Source organism: Eretmochelys imbricata, chromosome 5 (genome assembly GCF_965152235.1).
Source record: "Eretmochelys imbricata isolate rEreImb1 chromosome 5, rEreImb1.hap1, whole genome shotgun sequence".
NCBI lineage: Eukaryota > Metazoa > Chordata > Testudines > Cheloniidae > Eretmochelys > Eretmochelys imbricata.
In genome coordinates this window covers 53,243,037-53,263,735 of record NC_135576.1, presented here as the reverse complement: position 1 = coordinate 53,263,735, position 20,699 = coordinate 53,243,037, and the positions used below count along the sequence as shown (strand labels likewise).

Sequence of the window (20,699 nt, the reverse complement as noted above, 5' to 3'; positions counted from 1 at the left end):
AGGAGGTCATCTAGTCCAACCCCCTGCTCAAAGCAGGACCGATCCCCAAATCATCCCAGCCAGGGCTTTGTCAAGCCTGACCTTAAAAACTAAGGAAGGAGATTCCACCACCTCCTAGGTAACACATTCCAGTGTTTCACCACCCTCCTAGTGAAAAAGTTTTTCCTAATATCCAACCTAAACCTCCCCCACTACAACTTGAGACCATTACTCCTCGCTCTGTCATCTGCTACCACTGACAACAGTCTAGATCCATCCTCTTTGGAACCCCCTCTTTCAGGTACTTGAAAGCAACTATCAAATCCCCCCTCATTCTTCTCTTCCGCAGACTAAACAATCCCAGTTCCCTCAACCTCTCCTCATAAGTCATGTGTTCCAGTCCCCTATTCATTTTTGTTGCCCTCCGCTGGACATTTTCCAATTTTTCCACATCCTTCTTGTAGTGGGGGGGGGCCCAAAACAGGACACAGTACTCCAGATGAGGCCTCACCAATGTTGAATAGAGGGGAACAATCACGTCCCTCGATCTGCTATAAATCAATAAGTCACCTGTATTGATTTATAGTTTAAGTTCAGCTTGTTTTATGTGTAATTAGATAGGTTGTTTCTATGTACAGTATTGTCTATTTACGCACTTGTGTAAACTAAAATGATGTAAACATGACAACAAAATACTAATGAATCAGTTGTTAGTATATTGTGTTGAAGCAGGCCGGGGCTTTACAAAATAATCTGGTGGGTGTGTATGGCTCATGGGCCATAGGGGGACACTTCTGTCATAAAGGATGCAGCTCAATTGTCCTTCATTAAAATATTGTTCTTTACGCTAGAATTTCAGTGACTCAATGTCAGTAATCAAGTTGCCAGTCGTCAGGCCTATTAGGTGATGATAAATTGTCTAACACTTACAGATGGCCAATGAGCTATATTATAATATTATCAGCATATAATGTATAGCCATGTTATTTATAAATAAGCAAGACATTGGGCTGGAAACCTGAAATCTATCATAAAATAAGAAAAGGAAAAAAGAAGAAGTACTATCTATTAAACTGGACTCTTGTCCCCTAACGCCAAACACTCAACTATTTGTAACAATTTAAAATATACTAGTTATATCTGACATGTATTGTCAACTTTTATGTTTACATCCTTTTCAACTGCCCTAGTATAACTAGGGCCCTACCAAATTCACGGCCACGAAAAATGCATCACAGACCATGAAATCTGGTCTTTCCCCATGAAATCTGATCTTTTGTGTGCTTGTACCCTATACTATACAGATTTCACAGGAGAGGCCAGCGTTTCTCAAATTGGGGGTCCTGACCCAAAAGGGACTTGCAGGGGGGTGACAAGATTATTTTAGAGGGATCGTAGCATTGCCACCCTTACCGCCTGCAGAGCTGTGTGGCTGGACAGCAGCAGCTGTTGGCCGAGCACCTAACTCTGAAGGCAGTGTCCCGCTGGCAGCAGCGCAGAAGTAAGAGTGGCAATACCATATCATGCCACCCTTACTTCTGCACTGCTGCCTTCTGAACTGGTTGGCCGGTGAATGGCTGCTGCTGATGAGGGCACAGCTCTGCAGGCAGCAGCACAGAAAGGTGGCAATACTATACCAGGCCATCCTTACTTCCATGCTACAATTGGTGGTGGCTCTGCCTTCAGAGCTGGGCTCCCAGCCAGCAGACGCTGCTCTCCAGCTGCCCAGCTCTGAAGGCACCACCACCGCCTCCAGCAGCGCAGAAGTAAGAGTAGCAGTACCACAAACCCCCCTCCCAATAACCTTGCAACCCTCCCCCCCACCCCACCCCCCAAAAAACCCTCCTTTTTGGGTCAGGACTCTTATAATTAGAACACCATGAAATTTCAGATTTAAATACCTGAAATCATTACATTTATGATTTTTAAAATCCTCTGATCGTGAAATTGACTAAAATGGACCGTGAATTTAGTAGGTCCTAAGTATAACCAAAAGACACAGATTCTTCCCTATTAATAAGAGACAAAGAGAAGATTCCAAAGGTAAGGGATATGGCTACTGAATATTATCATAGTTTCCCACATTATGATGGAGAAAGGCAGAGAAAGTGGGCATTTGTTCAGAGGAGCGCTTTGGTAATATGATTCCTGGAAAAAGTAAGTAAAAAACAGCCAGCTGAAGGGAAGGTAGTTCAGATTGCCAATCCAAACAGGCCCTGAAGGGATTTAGACAATAAAGACTTTTGAGGAGAAAGATGGAGGTATGGACTAGAAACAGAGATGGAGTAGACAGATGGATAAATAGATATGAAGTATGGTGTGTTTCCTCTAGCCTTTTGTTTTTGTAAATATGTTTTTTTATACAGTACATAAGTGTGTTCCTTGAACATCTCTAATCAACAATATAACAAAAATATATAAAAATATAAAAAAAGTGAAAGCTTCCCCAACTCCAGAACCCACTCACTGTGGTCATGGGATGCCTTGACTTCTAACACTGCTACCCACAATGAGTCTGATCCAAACCCATTAAAGTCTTTCCATTGACTTTAACGGGAGTTGGTTCTCACCCAATATTAATTTCTTACTGACTGTGAGGCAGATGTTGTTCCCATGCCATTGACTGGAAAACTAACTCAAAAAGATATGCAAAAACGTTTTTAAAATGTTTCATAGAGTTTTTTTTTAAGAGGGGTTTTTAAAATCTTCTTTAAAGAACTCTGAGGGGCTTTTCAGGGATCTCTTTTTATGGGCAGGAAGTATAAAAGATTTGTCTCCCCAGGACTTCAGCTCAGCAACTATTCAAGCAGAAATAGTGATTAAATGAAAAACAGATTTTGAACATTTTAAAAACTTTCAAAAGAATAAAAGTATTGTTCAGAAGATTTATGGGTTTGGTGGGCTTTTGCATAGATTCATTCATAGACTGTAAAAACAGAAATGACCATTTTAAATTTGGTCATCTACATTGACACCCTGTATGACAGACAACAGAATTCCACCCAGTGATTCCTGCAACTTGCCTACTAATTTGTGGTGGATGGTGGAGCTCAGTTTTCTGTAAATGGAATTGGAGGGTTTTTTTAGGAGGATTTTCACTGTTATGAGATGCCTGATCCAAGCCCAAGGAAGTAAACTGAAAGACTCTCATGGACCCTCATGAACTTCAAAAAATCAGGCCCTAAATTCTGAGTATAAAAGAGACACAGAAATAAAGATGAATCAAGCACTTTGGTGCTGTTGGTGTTGTGAAAGTGAGGTACATTGGACCTGGATTTCATTTCATAGTGTTAGAGTGTGTAGCAAGCTCCCCTAACAGGAGACACCAATATGAAAAGAAGAAATGTATCCTTTGATTTTGTTCAAATTTCACCTTATGAACATTAATCTGAAAAACTGGTCGTTAGGGTTTCGGTGGTGTTACACTAGGGATGAATTTGGGTCAGTAGGTCTAATTCAGTGTTGTCTTAAACAGTGGCGTAAATTATGTGTGTAAGCATTAAACTACTGTAAATTACCCCCACTTTGGTACTCAGTGGTTGTACAAAATGACAGTAGTGTACTTTACACCCTGGAAGATGAAAGGGTGTGATGTAGCTGGAAAAGCAACCAACAGGATGGTATAAATAAAATTGGAGGGGATCTAGTTTTTCTTCAAACACTTTGTTAATTACTTTACTACATTTCCCTATTCCTTCACCTTGGCATATATATTGCTCCCTTTGCACATCCATTGAATACCAAATCAATGCAGGTTGCACTTCTTTAGCACTTCCCTTTTTTCACACACAGTTTATGTCACTGATTAATTTAACCTAAAGACTTTCCCAGGAACTTTTGCACTAGCTCTGAATCTGGCATACTACTCTGATTGAATTCCATAAAACTCAACAAGCTGCCTTATTTACCTTGATAGTTAAGCTAAAATTAACTCAGAAATAACATTTAGCCTCTCTTCTCTGAAGGGTTTTTTCGGTGTATGTTTTTTTTTTGACATGTTTCAGAGTAACAGCCATGTTAGTCTGTATTCACAAAAAGAAAAGGAGTACTTGTGACACCTTAGAGACTAACCAATTTATTTGAGCATAAGCTTTCGTGAGCTACAGCTTATGCTCAAATAAATTGGTTAGTCTCTAAGGTGCCACAAGTACTCCTTTTCTTTTTGTTTTTTTTTTTGGTTCATGCTAACAGTTCTGCTGTTGTGGCTGTGTTGAGTAGTTTCAAATTCATTTGCTGAATTAAAGTCCAGTCTGAGAAATACAGTCATGTTCGCCAAGAAGAGCCTCCTCTTCTTGTTCTATAGATCAAGTGCTTTGAGACCAAGATTAGATCTGTTAGGGATAAGAACTAAAGAATTGTCAGTATTTTCATGACTAGTGATTGATGTGGCAGTTCAGTTCTCTGTATAGACATGGAGATCCAGATCCTCAGCTTTTGTAAATTGTCATAGCTCAATTGCAGTCAGTGGTGCTATATTTTACACCAGCCCGATGAATCTCGGATCTTGAATCTCTAGAATACACCTTCTAGACACTGATTCTGAGAATGAGGATCCAGGATGAAGATTTTGAAAATGAAAGATACTAGCAAATACAGACTAGCTAGCTAGCAAATTAGCACTGCAAGGAGGTCCATGAGATATATGTTAGATCTTCATAGATATCAGTTCTAAGTCCAGAACAGACCACTAGATCACCTAGTCTGACCTCTCATATCATAAGGCCACAGAATTTTACCCAGTTACTCCTACACTGAGATAGGGGCTGAAGCCACGTTTAAAATTTGACCCTAAAATAAAGTCCATAGCATATTTTGTGCGTACACATGTTGTATCACACACTGATGACAATCAAGAACTTTCTTAGAATCTACACTATGTGAAAACTTACAAATTTAAAGCTCAAAAGTGAAGTTTCTGGTTACCAAATACTTGATGCAAGCCCTGATCTTCATGTCTGGATGAGCTATGTCCAGCATAGGATCTGTGCAAGGTGAAGCAAAGGTGGCCTTACATCTCCTTTGTGCTCCCCTGATCTTCAGGTCTGCAGGGACTACTTCGGCACCTTGTGCCAGTTAAAGCAGCCTTATAATTAGAGCTGGTCGAAAAATTTCCAACACATTTTTCCATTGTCAAAATCAAAACTTTCCAGGGAACATGTTGATTTAGAAGAAATTTCATGTTGGAAAAAATTGGGAAAAAAAAAAAGCATTTCAATAAGGTAGACCTTATCCAAACAAATGTTTTGATCTTTTGTTTCCAAATGAGTTTTTATTTCAAATGTATTTATTTAAAGTTGAAATCAGAACAGAAGAAAAGAAAATGCTCCTATTGACCCAAAATGAAATTTGTTGACAATTTTGTTTTGCAGGAAATTTTGAAATTTGTTTTCCTTCCAATCTGGAACAAAATCTTTAGCCTTTGATGTGCTGAATCTACTGTCTATCAAGCTGAACAATACTGTCTCATTGTTTCCTTGTACTTCCTTCCAAGTCTATCTCCATCTGTTGTCTCTTATCTTATACTTAGACTGTAAGCTCTTTGAGGCAGCAACTTTTTGTTCTGTGTTTGTACAGCATCTAGCACAATGGGGTTCTAATCCAGGATGAAGGCTCTTAGGCAGAATGGCAATACAAATGAGTAATTATAATAATTTCAAAACATCTGAATTTCCCATATAACTGAAATTCCATCTTTTGATCAGCTCTCCTTATGACTGCTCTAACTTATGCCATCTTGTAATACCATTAAGACATCCAAGCATGCAGGGCCGTCCTTACCCATATGCAAAGTACGCAGCTGCGTAGGGCACCAGGGAATTTGGGGCACCACATTTGGGACACCACATTTCCTGGTGCCCTGAGTAGATGTGTGCTGCTCCAGCGCCTACTCCGCCTCTTTCTCATGGCCCCGCCCCTGCTCTGCCCTAGTCCCGCCTCTTCCCGCCCCTGCTCCACCCCAGCCCCACCCCACTCCACACCCTCCCCAAAGCCCTCGCCCCGTGCTCTGCCCCCACCCTGCCCCTTCCTGCCCCCACCCGCACTCCCCTGAGGACTGAAGCAGGGTTGGGCCTCCACTCACCGACGGCAGGAAGTGCAGCAACCCAGCCCCAGTCTTGCCACCGGTGAGTGCTGAGGGGCAGTTCCCAAGCCAGCCCCTCCCACCACACAGAGACCTGGGGCCCCACACCCCCACCTTGTGTGTGTGGGGGGGGGGCTGTGTAGAGCCCCAGAATGGCGAGGGACAGCCCTTCAAGCATGGTCAGCATGCAACAATGCTCTGGCCTGCCTCCTTCCTGGTTATGAAGAGATGTGAATGGAACTAAGGATCTGGTCTTAACTGTTAAAGAAACATGGCTACTCCTATACACACCTAAGTATAACAAAAAAAAGAAAGTTCCAAAAATAATCAATTTTTTGATTACTTTAATCTTTCCTCCTCATATTAAATTGTTTAGTAAGTAGGATGTGAACTAGTAAAACCCAATTCTTGATTACTATTCAGTCTAAATAAACAGAAGATTTTATTTAATTCATTTCAAAATGTTCCCCAGCTGGAGATATTTTTCCAGCAGTTTTCTGAGCCAAAGTTTTCTAACTTCTGAAACATTTAAAGGATACAGTGCAAGTTTCAATACATTTATTTTTTTTTTACTTTCTAAATTTAATAAAAATGTATGTTTTGTTCTCCCTCTGACAGTTGTTCCCGCGCCCCCTTGCATAAAACTTAACTGCTCAACTCAGTTTCTGGAAGGCAACATCTGAAAAGAACAACTTTTGCACAGCTGGCTAGAAAGAAGTTGAAAGTCATACAAGGTGGGTGGTCAGTCTTGACTAGTCAAATTCATCTATCCAGCATGATTTTACAATATTTGGGTGTCTGTATTTCCATGCAAGACACCGCACTGCTGAAAACCTGGGTTTCAGTTCTAGGAATGTTTTTAAATTCCAATCTTTTCATACAGTACCATTCTCACAAGTTCTAGCCTGACAACATTGTTGGCTATGACCAGAAACACCTGCAGAAAGTGGGTATCATCAATGTGGACATCTGTTTCCCACAGGTTTCTGGCCTGTGTCCTTTTGCTAACATGCCTCTGCCAAATTTTGATGTAAAAGCGATGATGCAAAAACCATATCAGAAATAAAGCAACATTCCGATTTTAAAAGAAACCACCATGAGACCTTTTGCTGATCTCTGAGCTTTCCTTTGCCCTTATTGCTTTCTGCATTTTTTCCCCCTTGGTGGTAAAATTATTACGAAAAACAGATTGAGTAATATATCAAAGGATACAACTTAACTGAAAGAATGTTAAGCTCTTAATTTTTAAAGAGGGGAAAGTCCTATTAGGTCAGATCCCTCGATAGAAGGTGAATTCTTGTCACATGCTACTCTAAGATCAATTATTTTCTTCACATTTCCTTTATAGCCTATAATCTCATTACCAAAACTCCATCAACAGTGGGTATCTCATATTAAGAGGAACCTACTGCTGACACAATTGTCCCTAAATGAACAGTCTTCTAATGACAACTCACTATCTATTGCCTAAAAAGAACATGATTCTAACATATTGTAGTGTTAAATAACCCAAAACCAAATTGGCAAATACTAAGCCATTATCTCCAGCCAGCATTTTACAAAAAGCAATAAAGAAAATATATCACAGAGTTGTGCAATCACCTGCTATTGGATGGTTTGTTTGGATATATGCATATAAGGCCAAATCCACAGACCAGCTCCCAGGCCAAGTACCCAGGCCAAGTGGTAAGACAGATGTGCTGGTTGGGAGAGGAAGAATCCTGCTCTCCAGACTGTGGAGTAACCGCAGAGTTGCTCACAGAACCTGTTCCTGCCGGAGTTGTAGCAGCTTCTGTGAGCCTTCATGTGGCCCTTCATAGGAGGCTGATCTGCCCTTGCCCCCTCCCTAGCCCACTCATACCTTGCTCTCTTTTACCGCATGCTACCCAAGAAGGTTGCATCCAGATGCATCTGCTGTTACACACAGTTGGAACTACCCCATTAAAGTGCAAGCTCTACCCTTACTACCTTAGGTTTACACCATATCAGTGTTTTTGGGTGGGGGGGGGGGAATTGTCTGGATTAAAAAAAACCCAGCCCTGCGAAGTCCGAGCTCTAAGAAGTCTATTTTTAAAAGCTATCTAAGTAGTCACACTGTAGTATTACTACAATGTACTAATTACATATCTTTACCAGAATGGTGTGGATGTGGGCCAGATCTTCAGTGGTACAAATAAGCGTAGCTCCATGAAAGGCACTGGAGCAATGCTGATTTACATCATCTGAAAATCTGGCTCACAATACTCTTTTTACTGATTTGTAGCGTGGTTAATGTGTACTTAATGTCACTTAATGCAAAGCTTTACTGAGATTTTATTGCCTGTAATTTTCCAAGTTTTAAATACTTCATAGCAGAGTTTTAATTTAACTTCTATACAAGTCCACTAGTCATACAGCCAAAAGTCAAAATCACAGTTGATCAGATGCACTGTTTGGCTGCAGTTCCTGTTCTCTTTGTGGAATTTACCAGGTTAAGATGGTTACTGCTATTAATCATAAGGGAATGTGTACTTATTCAATCAAAGCAAGACTATTTTTAGATTCTAATTTTCTTCATTAAAATATGAGCTAACCATTGCACAAACGTAGCCCTGTTACAAAGGGAAAAAATTTCAGTAGGTACAGACCTACCTGTGTAAACAAAAAAATTGTGCACATTTGTGCAGCTACAGTTATGTGTTTATTTACTTCAGTTATATGTATATTTTCTGCAAATGCAACTGGGTATCTAGCCCTTTAAAAACCTATTTGTAGGCACAATTGCACATGTAAATGTGCGTGCATCATCTAGGGTCTCCTTTGAGGGTCTCCCCTCAAAGGGTCTCCCCCTTTGAAAATTTCACTTGGAAAGATCAGACGACTCTATAACTGAATTTTTAATGGAATATTCCTCATCCCATAACTTGTGAAAATGGAGAAGAGTTGCTGAAAATGTCTACACCCTTTTGAAATGTAATCTCATAAATGTGCAGGAACTCCCCTTGAGCTGACGGAATTACAGCAGTGTAAATCTGCCCCTACACTCTATGTTCTGTAAGGAAGGAGTACAGTGCCATGCACACTGATGGTATTCAGTAAATTGTATAATAATAACTAGTTGATGATTATTGCTGCTGGGCTTATTTTTTGAGCTGCCTTTGAGCCTTACTCTTCTCTCCACTCTGCATGGTGACGTGCACTGCCAGGCCCACTGACAGCAATTCCAGGTCCCAGGGCTGTCCCTAGTGGGGTGCGGGGCCCAGGATGGACGTGAAGAATCCGTCACTTCCAGGACCAACCCATTACTTCTGGGACTGACCGTGCTGGCCAATTGCACCAGCCCATGTGGCCCCCCAAAGCGCAGGGCCCAGAGTGAGCACCACCCCGTGTGCACCTAGGAGCTCTGCGGCCCATCCAGGAGATTTAAAAGGGCCCATGGCTTATGGACGCCGATGCTGCGGGTAGCCAGGGGCCCCCAGACCCTTTTATATTGTCCAGGCCCCTGGGAAACTGCCCCTTTTGCCCCATTTCCCTCTACCCCCTGTCAGCAGGCCTGTGCACGGCAGATGAAATAGTGAGAAGAACACAGAACAAAAAGCAGGCCTCAGTGGTACTGAGGAATTCCAAGTTGGGAGGGTCCCAAAGCTCAGGCTGCAGCCCAAGTAGGGTTGGCAATTTTGGGTGGGAATATTCTTGAAGGTTTCATCACATGACAATTTTTAATTAAAGATTAATCTTTTAATTCCTGGAAACTCCAGGACAATCCTGGAGGGTTGGCAACCGTAAGCCCAAGTCCAAACATCTACAACTCAATTAAACAGCTCCTTAGCCCAAACCCCATGAGCCCCATCAGCTGTCATGGATTAGCTGTGGGTGTCTAACTGCAATGTAGACAAAGCACAATAGAAAATTATCATGGGCAGAGGCCTTTTATGTGAGAACTAATTACAATACAATGTACTTTTACAGATTTGAACATATCACTGGGGTGTTAACAAGAAGAAGTTTTGTAAGCTAGGGTGAAATACAAGAAGGTATAGACGAGAGGCAGAGACCAAGAGAAAGAAACTCTCACAGGGATCCTGTTCATAGTTATAACCTATTTAGGGAGATTTTCAAAGGGTTTAACTCCCATTGAAAGTCTATGGGAGTTAGGTGCCTAAATACCTTTGAGAATCTGGGCCCTAACTGCCTTTCAAATCAACCCCATTATCTTTTCTAGTGAAGATGTAACCATTTCTTAAGTAAAATGGAGGATTTAAGATTACTGAGCAAAGTAGCCCCTCTAAATTACCTATAGGGAAAAATCTCAACAGCTGGGTGCAAACAGACCTTGAACAAACACTGAAACAGCAGAGTATTTCATTTTAAGAAATGTGGTTCAGTTTTGTAACTTTAAACCAGAGCTGGCTGAAAAATATTAAGTGTTTCAAGAAAAATGTTGGAAAAAATCAATTTTCCATGGGAAATTATAGGTTTTTTGAAATTTTTTTGAAGGAAAAATTCCCCAAATATTTCTTGATTTCCAAAACCAAAAAGGACTGTTTTGTTTTTCCTATTTTTCTCTTTCACTTTCTCTCTCCCCCTCTTCCTCTCGTCTCCCGCAGGGAAGAGGAGGAGAGAAAGGAGGAAAAAAGAAAAAACTGAAAAACCAAAACCCGAAAACAGAATTTTTTTTTCATTTTTGGTTTCCTTTTTTTTTCTGTTTTCAGCCTTTCCGCTTAAAAATGAGACATCATTTAAACAAAAACAAAATTCTGCCAAATAATTTTTTTCTAAAAATACACACCTTTTTTGTCGAAAAAAGTTTTGAACATAAAATTTCTACCAGCTCTACTTAAAACTATTACACAAAGTAACAATCCAATGCTCAGGACTTTAGGTTAAACCTTTATTAATGCTCTGTACAGCAAAGCTCAGCATTTTTCTAAGTTGAGAGTGCTGAACTGCTACCTACCAGTACCAATGCAAAAGAGCGGTTCCATTTGGCCACTTGCAGCTAAATCATTTCAAGGTGTAAAACCGATGTTATTTCTGAATGGGCAATTGTTATCCTTTTGCCTCAAGCCATGAAATTAACTAATGTCCATTGCTTTTCAGACGATTATTTAAAGAAATCGTGTGGGAATTTACACTATCTCCAGTTCCTTCAAGCACAAAGAGGAATATCTTCACGTGAGGTAGAAGTCAGATTAAGGATTCAGAGACTGGTACACTGACCCTTACAGCTCCATTATCACTGCTGGTTTTGTTTCACCAGAGAATACTTCGGGGGGTCTTTATCTGACCCTGTCAGCCCACATATGACCCAACCATATATAACAGTTACAGAGACTTCGAGGTTTATATTCAGAAAGATTTAATAGTCCTGCAAAAGATGTTTGGATCACTCACAATCTCACTGTAAGCAGAGTGGCAAAGGATAGGATAAGAAAGAATGACGTATTTTCACATTTTTAAGGTAGTTAGTGCAGGTTGCCGGAAGGAGAAAAACTAGTTTAGATATCTACTCAGAATGACGTGTGTGTGTGTGTGTGTGTGTTATATATACAGCTCTCTTGACATAGAAAACCATAACGATGGGCCAAATCTTGTTTTTTGTTATTCAGGCAAAACTCCCACTGAATCATTGGGACTCTTGCCTGAGTAAGAAAAGACTGCATGAGGAATTCAGAATTTGACATACTATTATTACTAACAATAATCATTATTGTCTCTAGAGCATTCCCCACACTCTGCTCAAGGCACTTGGGAGCTCCCCAACAATTTAAAATATGGAACAACAGCAGATAGATAAATATATATCACCAGATGTCTTCGCTTATTGTGTAGCCTAATGATGGCAAAATACAAAGACAGTGATTAATTAAGAGGAGCAGAGGCAGCCTAAAAATAGGCATGGCTGGTTCAGAAGACCAAATTGCTCCTGAACAAGAACAAATTTTAAGTAAAGGAAAGACAGCACTGATCTTTTTTAGGGGTTAAAGATATAGCCCGTTGATCAGAAGATTTCTTTTGCTGTGTGGTGACAGGAACTTAGTTTTCTGGATGGTAACAACAGTAATAATGCACTGGGTGGTCAGACAGTTAGATCATAATACACTGCATTCAACATTTTTCTTATAAATATGAATTATTCACTAGAACAGGACAATCTCAACTCCATGCTCCCAAAAGTTTCAGGAAACACAGCCAACACTTTGAGCACAGACTGACAATGCCATGTAAATAATTCACAAAAAACGTAAGAAAAGCACCAATATGTATTTTGTGTGTTATCAATTAGATCCACCCTGCCCAAAGGAGGGAGACAGATGTGGAAAAGAAGCTAACGATATTTACTGTGCTAGCAGGAAAACTTCAACTGTTTCAAAGTACTGCCATAGAGACCTGACATTTAAAAAAAAAAACTGCTAGAGAAAATGATGAATAGCTCAAAAAGCATGAATTGCTGACATAACCGTTGTCACCAGAGTGGTTATTACCTGTTCTTCTCAGTGGCGCTACTTTTGTGAATCATTTTAACCTTCAGGCTACTTTTAAAGTGATGTTAGCTTACATTCCTGACACCAAACCACGTAGCCATCCTGAATTAGGCTCATCAGCAGAGTCACTTCATGTAAAGTAAATCTTCACTACTTTTTGGTAAAGCAAGCATTTTCTGAAGATGGAAAAAAGCTTGAATAGCAAAAAACTTTCACTCACTCAACAGAGAAAAAAGTACAGTACATCTTGGATACACACACCAACCTATTTAAAAACTACTGCTATTTTCCAAATAGAAATCATATTCTGCAAATAGTCTCCACATAAGAGAAAACAGCCATCTTGTACACATTAAAATTCCACAGGACTATCTATATATGTTACTGAAACTTCTAAAAAAGGATTCCTTCTCCTAAAAACTACATTGTACCTATGAATAAGATGATCATTCATTTGTCTCATGAATAAACAAAGAGCTATAAGGAAGCTTGAAGTGTGTAATCCCTGTGTCTAGATCTGAGAGGTTTCCTTGGCAACAATGCACAAACAGCAGGGAATGTGTATGCATCCTCCGAACAGTATGTAACATGAGGGTACTGTTTTCTGGTCTCTATGGCTGTCTGTAAAGGAATGTAAAAAAATATTCATCATTCTATAATATGTTCCACAGAAAGAGCCAACAATCATGGCCAGCACACTATTCAGTAGTTTTTTAAATTAATAAGTGTGAGATTTCAAAGCTGTATTTCATTTTTTGAAGAGGAAGGAGGAATAATGCACAAAAACATGAATTTACACTGGTTTTTGTTTTTTGTTGGTTGGTTTTTGGTCATACCAAATGACTTCTTCATTTGCATTTCAAACAGAATTTATACTGTATTTGTGTCTCATTTCTTCATAATGCTGGTTAAACAAGAGTATGGTAATATGGTGAAATTCTAGCAGGCTTAATTAAGCAATAGATCCTTCAAACAGGCTGATATATATATATATTTATTTATGTCTCTGCTGCCAAATGGCCTTAAATGTATTTTTAAAAAACCCAGCTTTCAAAGTCATTTGGAAGTCATTGTGCCAGATTCTGATGCCAATACAATGGCAAGATTCTGATCTCAAGTACCAGAGCGGAGATACTCTGGATTTATTCTGGAGCAACTTAGATACGAATCTGGCTCTCTGTCTATATTTTCCAATTGTTAGGAATGGATACGTAAAGGATTAGGTCATTCAGGATATGAAAATGATTCCTATAGTTCTCTGATAGATTAATTACCTTATTAACCAAACAAGTAGCAGCCGTGTTTCATATGGAAATGTGATTTTCAATATCAATTGATTTTCTGTCTTAGTTGAACAGACAAACTCAACCCTAGCACTGACGCATTACTGCACAGAAACAAAAAGATGGGGGTCTACCGTTGACAAATAAATTACCATATCAAATGGCATCTTTGACAGCCAGTCAGAATACTGGATGTCTGGCCATGGCAATAATTCACTGCTGATGTAAGTCAGAACCCATTTGCTGAGCCTATTTACAGCAGTGATTAATTTGACCCCTTCTCTCTGTTTGGCAAAAGCACACAACTGATCCATTCTCAAGGTCATCCAGAATGGTACAGGTTAATGAGAATACAGTGCCTGGTCCAACTTCTAGTGAAATAAATGGGAGTTTTTGTATTAACTTAGAGGGGACCTTAATCAGGCCAACAGTGAGCTACTTACACACTACTGCACCAATAAGCCACCTGAGAGAAATGTATTTGGATCAATCTTGTGGCATAATACCCATGAAGTTATGGCAAGAGAACACTGTCACAGAACCAACTGGCTTTGCTTTCAAAATAAATGTCACCTCTCTGAATTGGCATTTACATAGCCATAAGAGACCATTTTCCTGTAGTACCATTCTAGTTCAATGATATTAACTTTTAAATATATGATAGCTTTCCCAAGAGCTAAGAAGTTGCTGATTAAGCTAAACTTGTTGCTCATAAATAAAACAATCCAGTTCACATATATCAACAAAGCTATGCAGAGGACAGATGTTCCATTTCACAGAGGATTTTGAGATTCATGCCAAATCGGAGCAACACCCCAAAATTCTGAAATTCTCTGTGAAGGAAAATTGGGAAAAAAAATATAGTTTTGGGTCATTCCAAATGCTTTGTTTCAACAAAATTAAAATGTTTCAACTTAGAGTTTTTAATGTTTGTATTATATTATCAAATATATTATAATGTAGAATATAATACAACATAAAAATTCAAAATGAGAAACTGAAATATTTGTTCTGATATTATCAAAATGGTATGTTAAGACATTGTCCGAACTTCTTTTTTTAAAAACAAAATTCCAGCTAAGTTGACCCAGTTTGGTGAAGCATTTCTATTTCAACAGAACTGTATATTCGGATGGAATATGGTTTAGTCAAAATTTCTCTGACCATCTCCATACATCTGCTTTTTTACCAATTGGATAACCACCATAGATAATGACAGGGCTACACAACAAGGAATGTAAAACTTTCTTTATAAAACACAAAGATAAACCTGGAATACCTCCTAAGAATAAATAATAGATTTGGGTAACATACATTTATCCTCTCAGTGAAGAAAAATGTCTAATATTTAGTCAATACGTGAGATATTACCGTAGCTGCTTCCTCACCCGCAGGACAAATATCTTTCTCTCTAACTCAACAATGAATACATATAATTAAAATAACCTTGTTAAAAATAGCAAGTAGGTGGATATGTCCCACAGAGTAGTGTCCTGATTCATATATGCCACTGTGCATAAATAATCTTAGTTTTAAAAAACTATTAGACTTATTGTTATATTTTCCTTGCAATATAACACTTAAAGGGGAAAATGCTACCGTGTATTACACAAGCATGTAGAGTGTAGGGAGTCTTTTACCACCCAGTACACACATGCTGCAGTAAAGTAGGATTCCTACTTAAGACTAAAGAGAGGACCAGCAGGGTTTGGGGGCATTGACTACCACGTCTACCATGCTTGCCAACATACCATGCCCCAAGGAAGTATGGTCAGCCTGGCTGGGGATGTGGCCACCAGCTAGCATGCTTGCAGGAGACAATGACCGGAGCCAGCCAGGAATGCAAACTGGTCCTTTTCAGAGGAAAAGTAAAGTGCGTCTTACAGTACTTAGATACAGGCCAAATTCTATACTATCCTTCCCTGTGTGAAACATGTGAATATCTAATTTGTGTATGCATATATATAAAGACATCGAGCAAGACCCTGTGCTACTCTATCAAATCCCACTGCACATGCCCCTTTCATTGAGAACAGAGCACATGGGGTCAGATTCTGATACCCTTATACTGAGTAGTACCTAACTCCATCAATAGTCCCATTAGAGTCAGTGGTACTAGTTGGGGTCAAATCGTGAGCCTCTTACTCCCACTGGTATACTATAATTCATATGAATAGTTCCACTGAATCATTGTAAAGTACTATTTTATGTGAATAGTCTGGTCCATGATGGGTATTCTTAATGTCCAGTGAAGAGCCCTAATGAAGACTATACTTGCCAGTTTTGGGGTTAATGGCCGTGATTAATCCACATGCTGTGTTTAAGGTAATTACTTTCATTCAAATTTCACACACCTAGTTCCTTCTAAGGCAGGAAACAAACATATTAAACAGAAATCACACATACAACGTTCGCAATCTCTTTTCATAAAATTCCACACCCACAAAGCACAGGTTCCCTCACTTTCATTCTGTTCAAGGCTGGAGGGGACAAGAAACCAGACAGTGCAGTTGTCAAACCCTGGATCTAATAAGCACCTTCCAACCTATTCACTAAGTAAGCACTTTTAAATGTCTCTGAAAATGCAGGTGTGCAAACTACTCCTAATACAGACAGAAGCTATTTTTTCAGTATCCCCTCAACCACTGTTAAACCACACACACACACCCCAACACACCCTCACTAGCATTTTTCAGCTAATAAAAGCTTTATGAGTTGAAAAGTTCCTTCAGGTTTTCTTCAGCTGCTAAAAAAACCCTTCCAGCTCATACCCTTCCAGCTACAGCATCATAACTCACTGTTACAATCCACTGGAGCTAATGCAACATACAAGGATCATGAGTGGCATGTTTTGTTTTTCCACCATGAAAGACAAGCCTCATATGACTTGCTCAATATGGTAGAAAATTACTAATATGATCATATAATGCAGTGCAAGGATGTTTTTCCTGCCCTTGTTGAGTCCATTTCAATACTGACCATAAGCAAAAGAGAATAGCATGAAGTTCTATACAAGTAAATAAAGTCTCAAGCACATTCCATTATGGAACTTGCACACCATCATTTTTATGACAAAAAAGGGGATGTTTCCCCACGTATAAATACATTTTCCTCATTAATTTGCACACCTGTCCTAGACCTGCCCATGTCCCATAGACTGTCAGAAAATGTTATGCTTTATATTCCTCATTAATTTGTGCACCTGCCTCAGATTCATTCACATGCCAGTGCTTGGGCTGTTTGCCAATAAATTCTCTCATGGAAAACTGTTGCATTCTTATACAAATAAGCAGCTTAATCCATTCAGCTATAGTCTCTCTCTTATCAGCATTTCAGCATAATTGCCAAAATATAACATAACGGGCTTGCTTTTCAGCCAGGCCTCATCTATCTTCTATTTCCATGGGTGCAATTGTACACCTCTTTGTAACTGAAACTTCATTTATGCACCCACAATTAATTTTAGGCAAAAATACTTGCAGTTAGATGTCTAACTATTTAATTTGTGGACAGCACAAAAAGAGAAGTCATTGTGGAGAAGATATCTCTGGACATCTAGTCCAATATTTGAATGACACAAATAAACATTTCTCATACTTATATTTAAAATCAAAATTGGGACATATACTGTACTATATGAGGCACTAATTTCTGACAGTCTAGAATAACCTAATATCCTAGTCAATATTTTTAATTCAGTTTCATTCAATCTAGTCAATATTCCAGATCATTCCTGTATAGGTCTATAATAAATAATAATTATTAATAATAATAATGTTCCATACATCTATAACATCTATACATCTATAAAGTGCTTTAACAAAGTTGGTGGCAGATTATGGCTGGCCCATGTGCAGTTTTTAAGCTGAGGGGAAAGGTGCAAGAAACCTTTCCCCATTCCACCTCCCACAGAGACCATAGGTACAAGTCATTAGCTCAAGAAAGCAAGGGAGTTCCTTCTGCTACAATTCACTCAGACTCTAGCCACCCCAAAGGAGTCTTGGGTTTGGCCTCAACAGCCATATACAAGTGCATGGGGAGAGAGGCTATATGTGTATGTACACTAAATGCTGCCAAAAGAAGCATTCAGTGTAAACGTACACTATTTTTCTTCGGTGCCTAGTACAATGGGGCCACATTCCTGGTTGGCCCTTAGGCACTACAATAATTAATAATAATAATGCTACACTCTCCTGAAAGAATGCATCAATGGACATAATCACCCTCTTTGCCTGGGAATTCTTGCAAGAGTTAAGTCCAAAGCAGATTGTTAAAAGTTACAAAGGGATCTCACAAAACTGGGCAACAAAATGGCAGATGAAATTCAATGTTGATAATGCAAAGTAATGCACATTGGAAAACATAATCCCAACTATACATACAAAATGATGGGATCTAAGTTAGCTATTACCACTCAAGAAAGATCTTTGAATAGTTCTCTGTAACCATCTGCTCAGTGTGTAGCAGCAGTCAAAAAAGTTAACAGAATGGTAGGAACCATTAGGAAAGGGATAGATAATATGACAGAAAATATCACAATGCCATTATATACATCCATGGTACACCCACTCCTTGAATAACACATGTAGTTCTGGTTGCCCCATCTCAAAAAAGATAGATTAGAATTGGAAAAGGTACAGAGAAGGGCAATAAAAATGATTAAGGGTATGGAACAACTTCCATATGAGGTGAAATTAAACAGACTGGAACTTTTCAGCTTAGAGAAGAAATGACTAAAGAGGGATATGATAGAGAAAGTGAATAAGGAAGTGCTACTTCACAAAACACAAGAACCAGAGCTTACATAATGAAATACTGAAGACAAGGAGGCAAAGGAAGGTAGAGAACTGACTCACACAAACGTACCAATACCGCTGAGGAGACTTTTATATACAATAGCTTGCATTATACATCCCTCAGCTCACCTTGTAATTCTTTTGCTATTTACATACCAGAGCTATTATTTTCAGGACTTGATAAGAAAGTTGCTATTTGCAAGGCGATATTTACACTTTTTGTACTTCAAAATCCTGGCAGGGTTTGTTCCATCCCTAGCCTATTGTTGTATTTAAGAGTGTTAAAAATATTTTATTGAAAATATGTTAATGCAAATGAGTCCAAACATTGTTTAATAAAGATAATTATAATTCTGAATACTGTTTCCTGTGATCCCTTAGCTGAAAACCAACAAGTCAATGACACTGTTTTATATGGTTCCCTGATGACTATGGATCAACTTTCATTTCAAAGCATATCAGCAAAAATAGACTGCATCATGTTCTGTAGTAACTAACTTCTGGTGAAGTGCATGTGTTAGTAATCTCTGTCAAATTCTCTCCTCTATAGCACTTACTGTATGTATTTCCTTCAGAATAAAAGAAAGTTTACGTACTAAGAAGCAGTGAATTGAAAATGTGCTTGATGTGATCTTGCAAATGTTTTCTTTGTGTGGAATGGAAAAAAAATGTTCAGAATATTGAAAAGAAAAGCACCTTTAATTGCGGTTATCTGATTAGATGTCTACAGTGCTGGGAAATTCACATACCGTGGTTGTCAGATTTGAAAACAGGCTGGGGAGAGGAGCGGAACAAACGTCCATTCTAATCCTGTGCTAAAAAGATGGTAAAATCCCTTCTTTTTGAACACAATAGAGAAAGTGCCATTTGGGGAAATTCCACCTTATTTTACAGAAAGAGTTATTTTGATTCATACTTGGTAGAATAAACCATCCTTAGTGACACAGTTTTAAAACTCCATGGCTTCAACCATTGACACATACACCCACAAACATACACCAATACATACAGAGAGATTTTAAAAGTTTGAAACTCTAACAGAAGGTAAAGTTTGAAGAAATTCTGCTCTAAGGGCTAGATCATTAGTGTAAGATCTGGCCCACAGAAAATGACTGCACACTCTTGTGTTGCCGCTGGAGCATCCCAGGAGGGAATTGTAACTCAGGGAATCACAGTACCCCTCCTCCCCTGACTGCTGCTGCTCCACAGAAAGCGTGAACTGGGACCTGCCTCAGCACATGCTCCCTGATGCCCTGGCATACTTTCATCTTGGGGGAGGAGGAGTCAAGGCTACACTCACTCCCCAAACCCTCCCACCCTTCCTGACCCCAGGCATGAGGGAAGGATATAGCATCTCTGTGAAGATTGCTTCCTTCCATGCACGGTAAGCTGTGGTATTGTTACACTAGTGCATACAAGTAAATGGCCTCTTCTACTCCACAATCTGGTCCTTAGATAGAGATTTGATTTAATCAAACTTTCATGAATTCAAAAGTATTTTGTATCTGACTTAAATCCAATCCACATACCTCAATCATTTGAGGTGGCTCATCAGAGTGTCTCATCTAATTGTGACTTCCTAAATATAGGCACCAGGCAGAACACAAACCCACAATGCTGCTAATGTGTCACATATTCCAGAAACAAAAGTACTGATCAATTAAAAAAAAATCATGTAATCCTTTCAAGTCTAGTATATTAAGGCCCAATTGATTTCAATGTATTTGTCAAGACTATGCAGTTTAAATATTGCAGATATATAGTATAAAATAAGCAAAAGTAAAAAATTGCACTCTGTACAAGCTCTGCTAACTATATTGTAAACATTTAGGGATCTACTTTTGCCTTTTGATTGATGCACACAACTCTATTAGCTCCCAAACTAACTCCCACTGAAATCAGTAAAAGGACTTGCATTAATTATAATGGGAGTTGGATCAGGTTCTTAACACTAATGGTCGTTATGGTCATGAATAAGTGGGAAAAGAATCCTCTAAGTAATCATACAGAAGCATCATATTCAGCTAGGCTAAAAGACAAATAAAATGTATATTTTTGTGGAAAAAAATAATTATAAATGAATTAAACATAGTATGAA

General features: G+C 39.0%; 2 protein-coding genes across 2 annotated transcripts in view; both read right to left on the bottom strand.

Annotated features, from left to right (window-relative positions):
* The window catches only part of LOC144264567 (versican core protein-like), a 122,950-nt gene that overhangs the window by 48,630 nt on the left and 53,621 nt on the right, over positions 1–20,699 (bottom strand). The gene's annotated exons all lie outside the window — the stretch shown is intronic.
* Positions 1–20,699, bottom strand: part of LOC144264926 (versican core protein-like) — a 38,758-nt gene that overhangs the window by 13,253 nt on the left and 4,806 nt on the right. Inside the window, exon 3 of the mRNA XM_077816927.1 lies at positions 12,887–12,894. Within this exon, the coding sequence (XP_077673053.1) occupies positions 12,887–12,894 (8 nt within the window). The remainder of the gene's footprint in view (positions 1–12,886; positions 12,895–20,699) is intronic.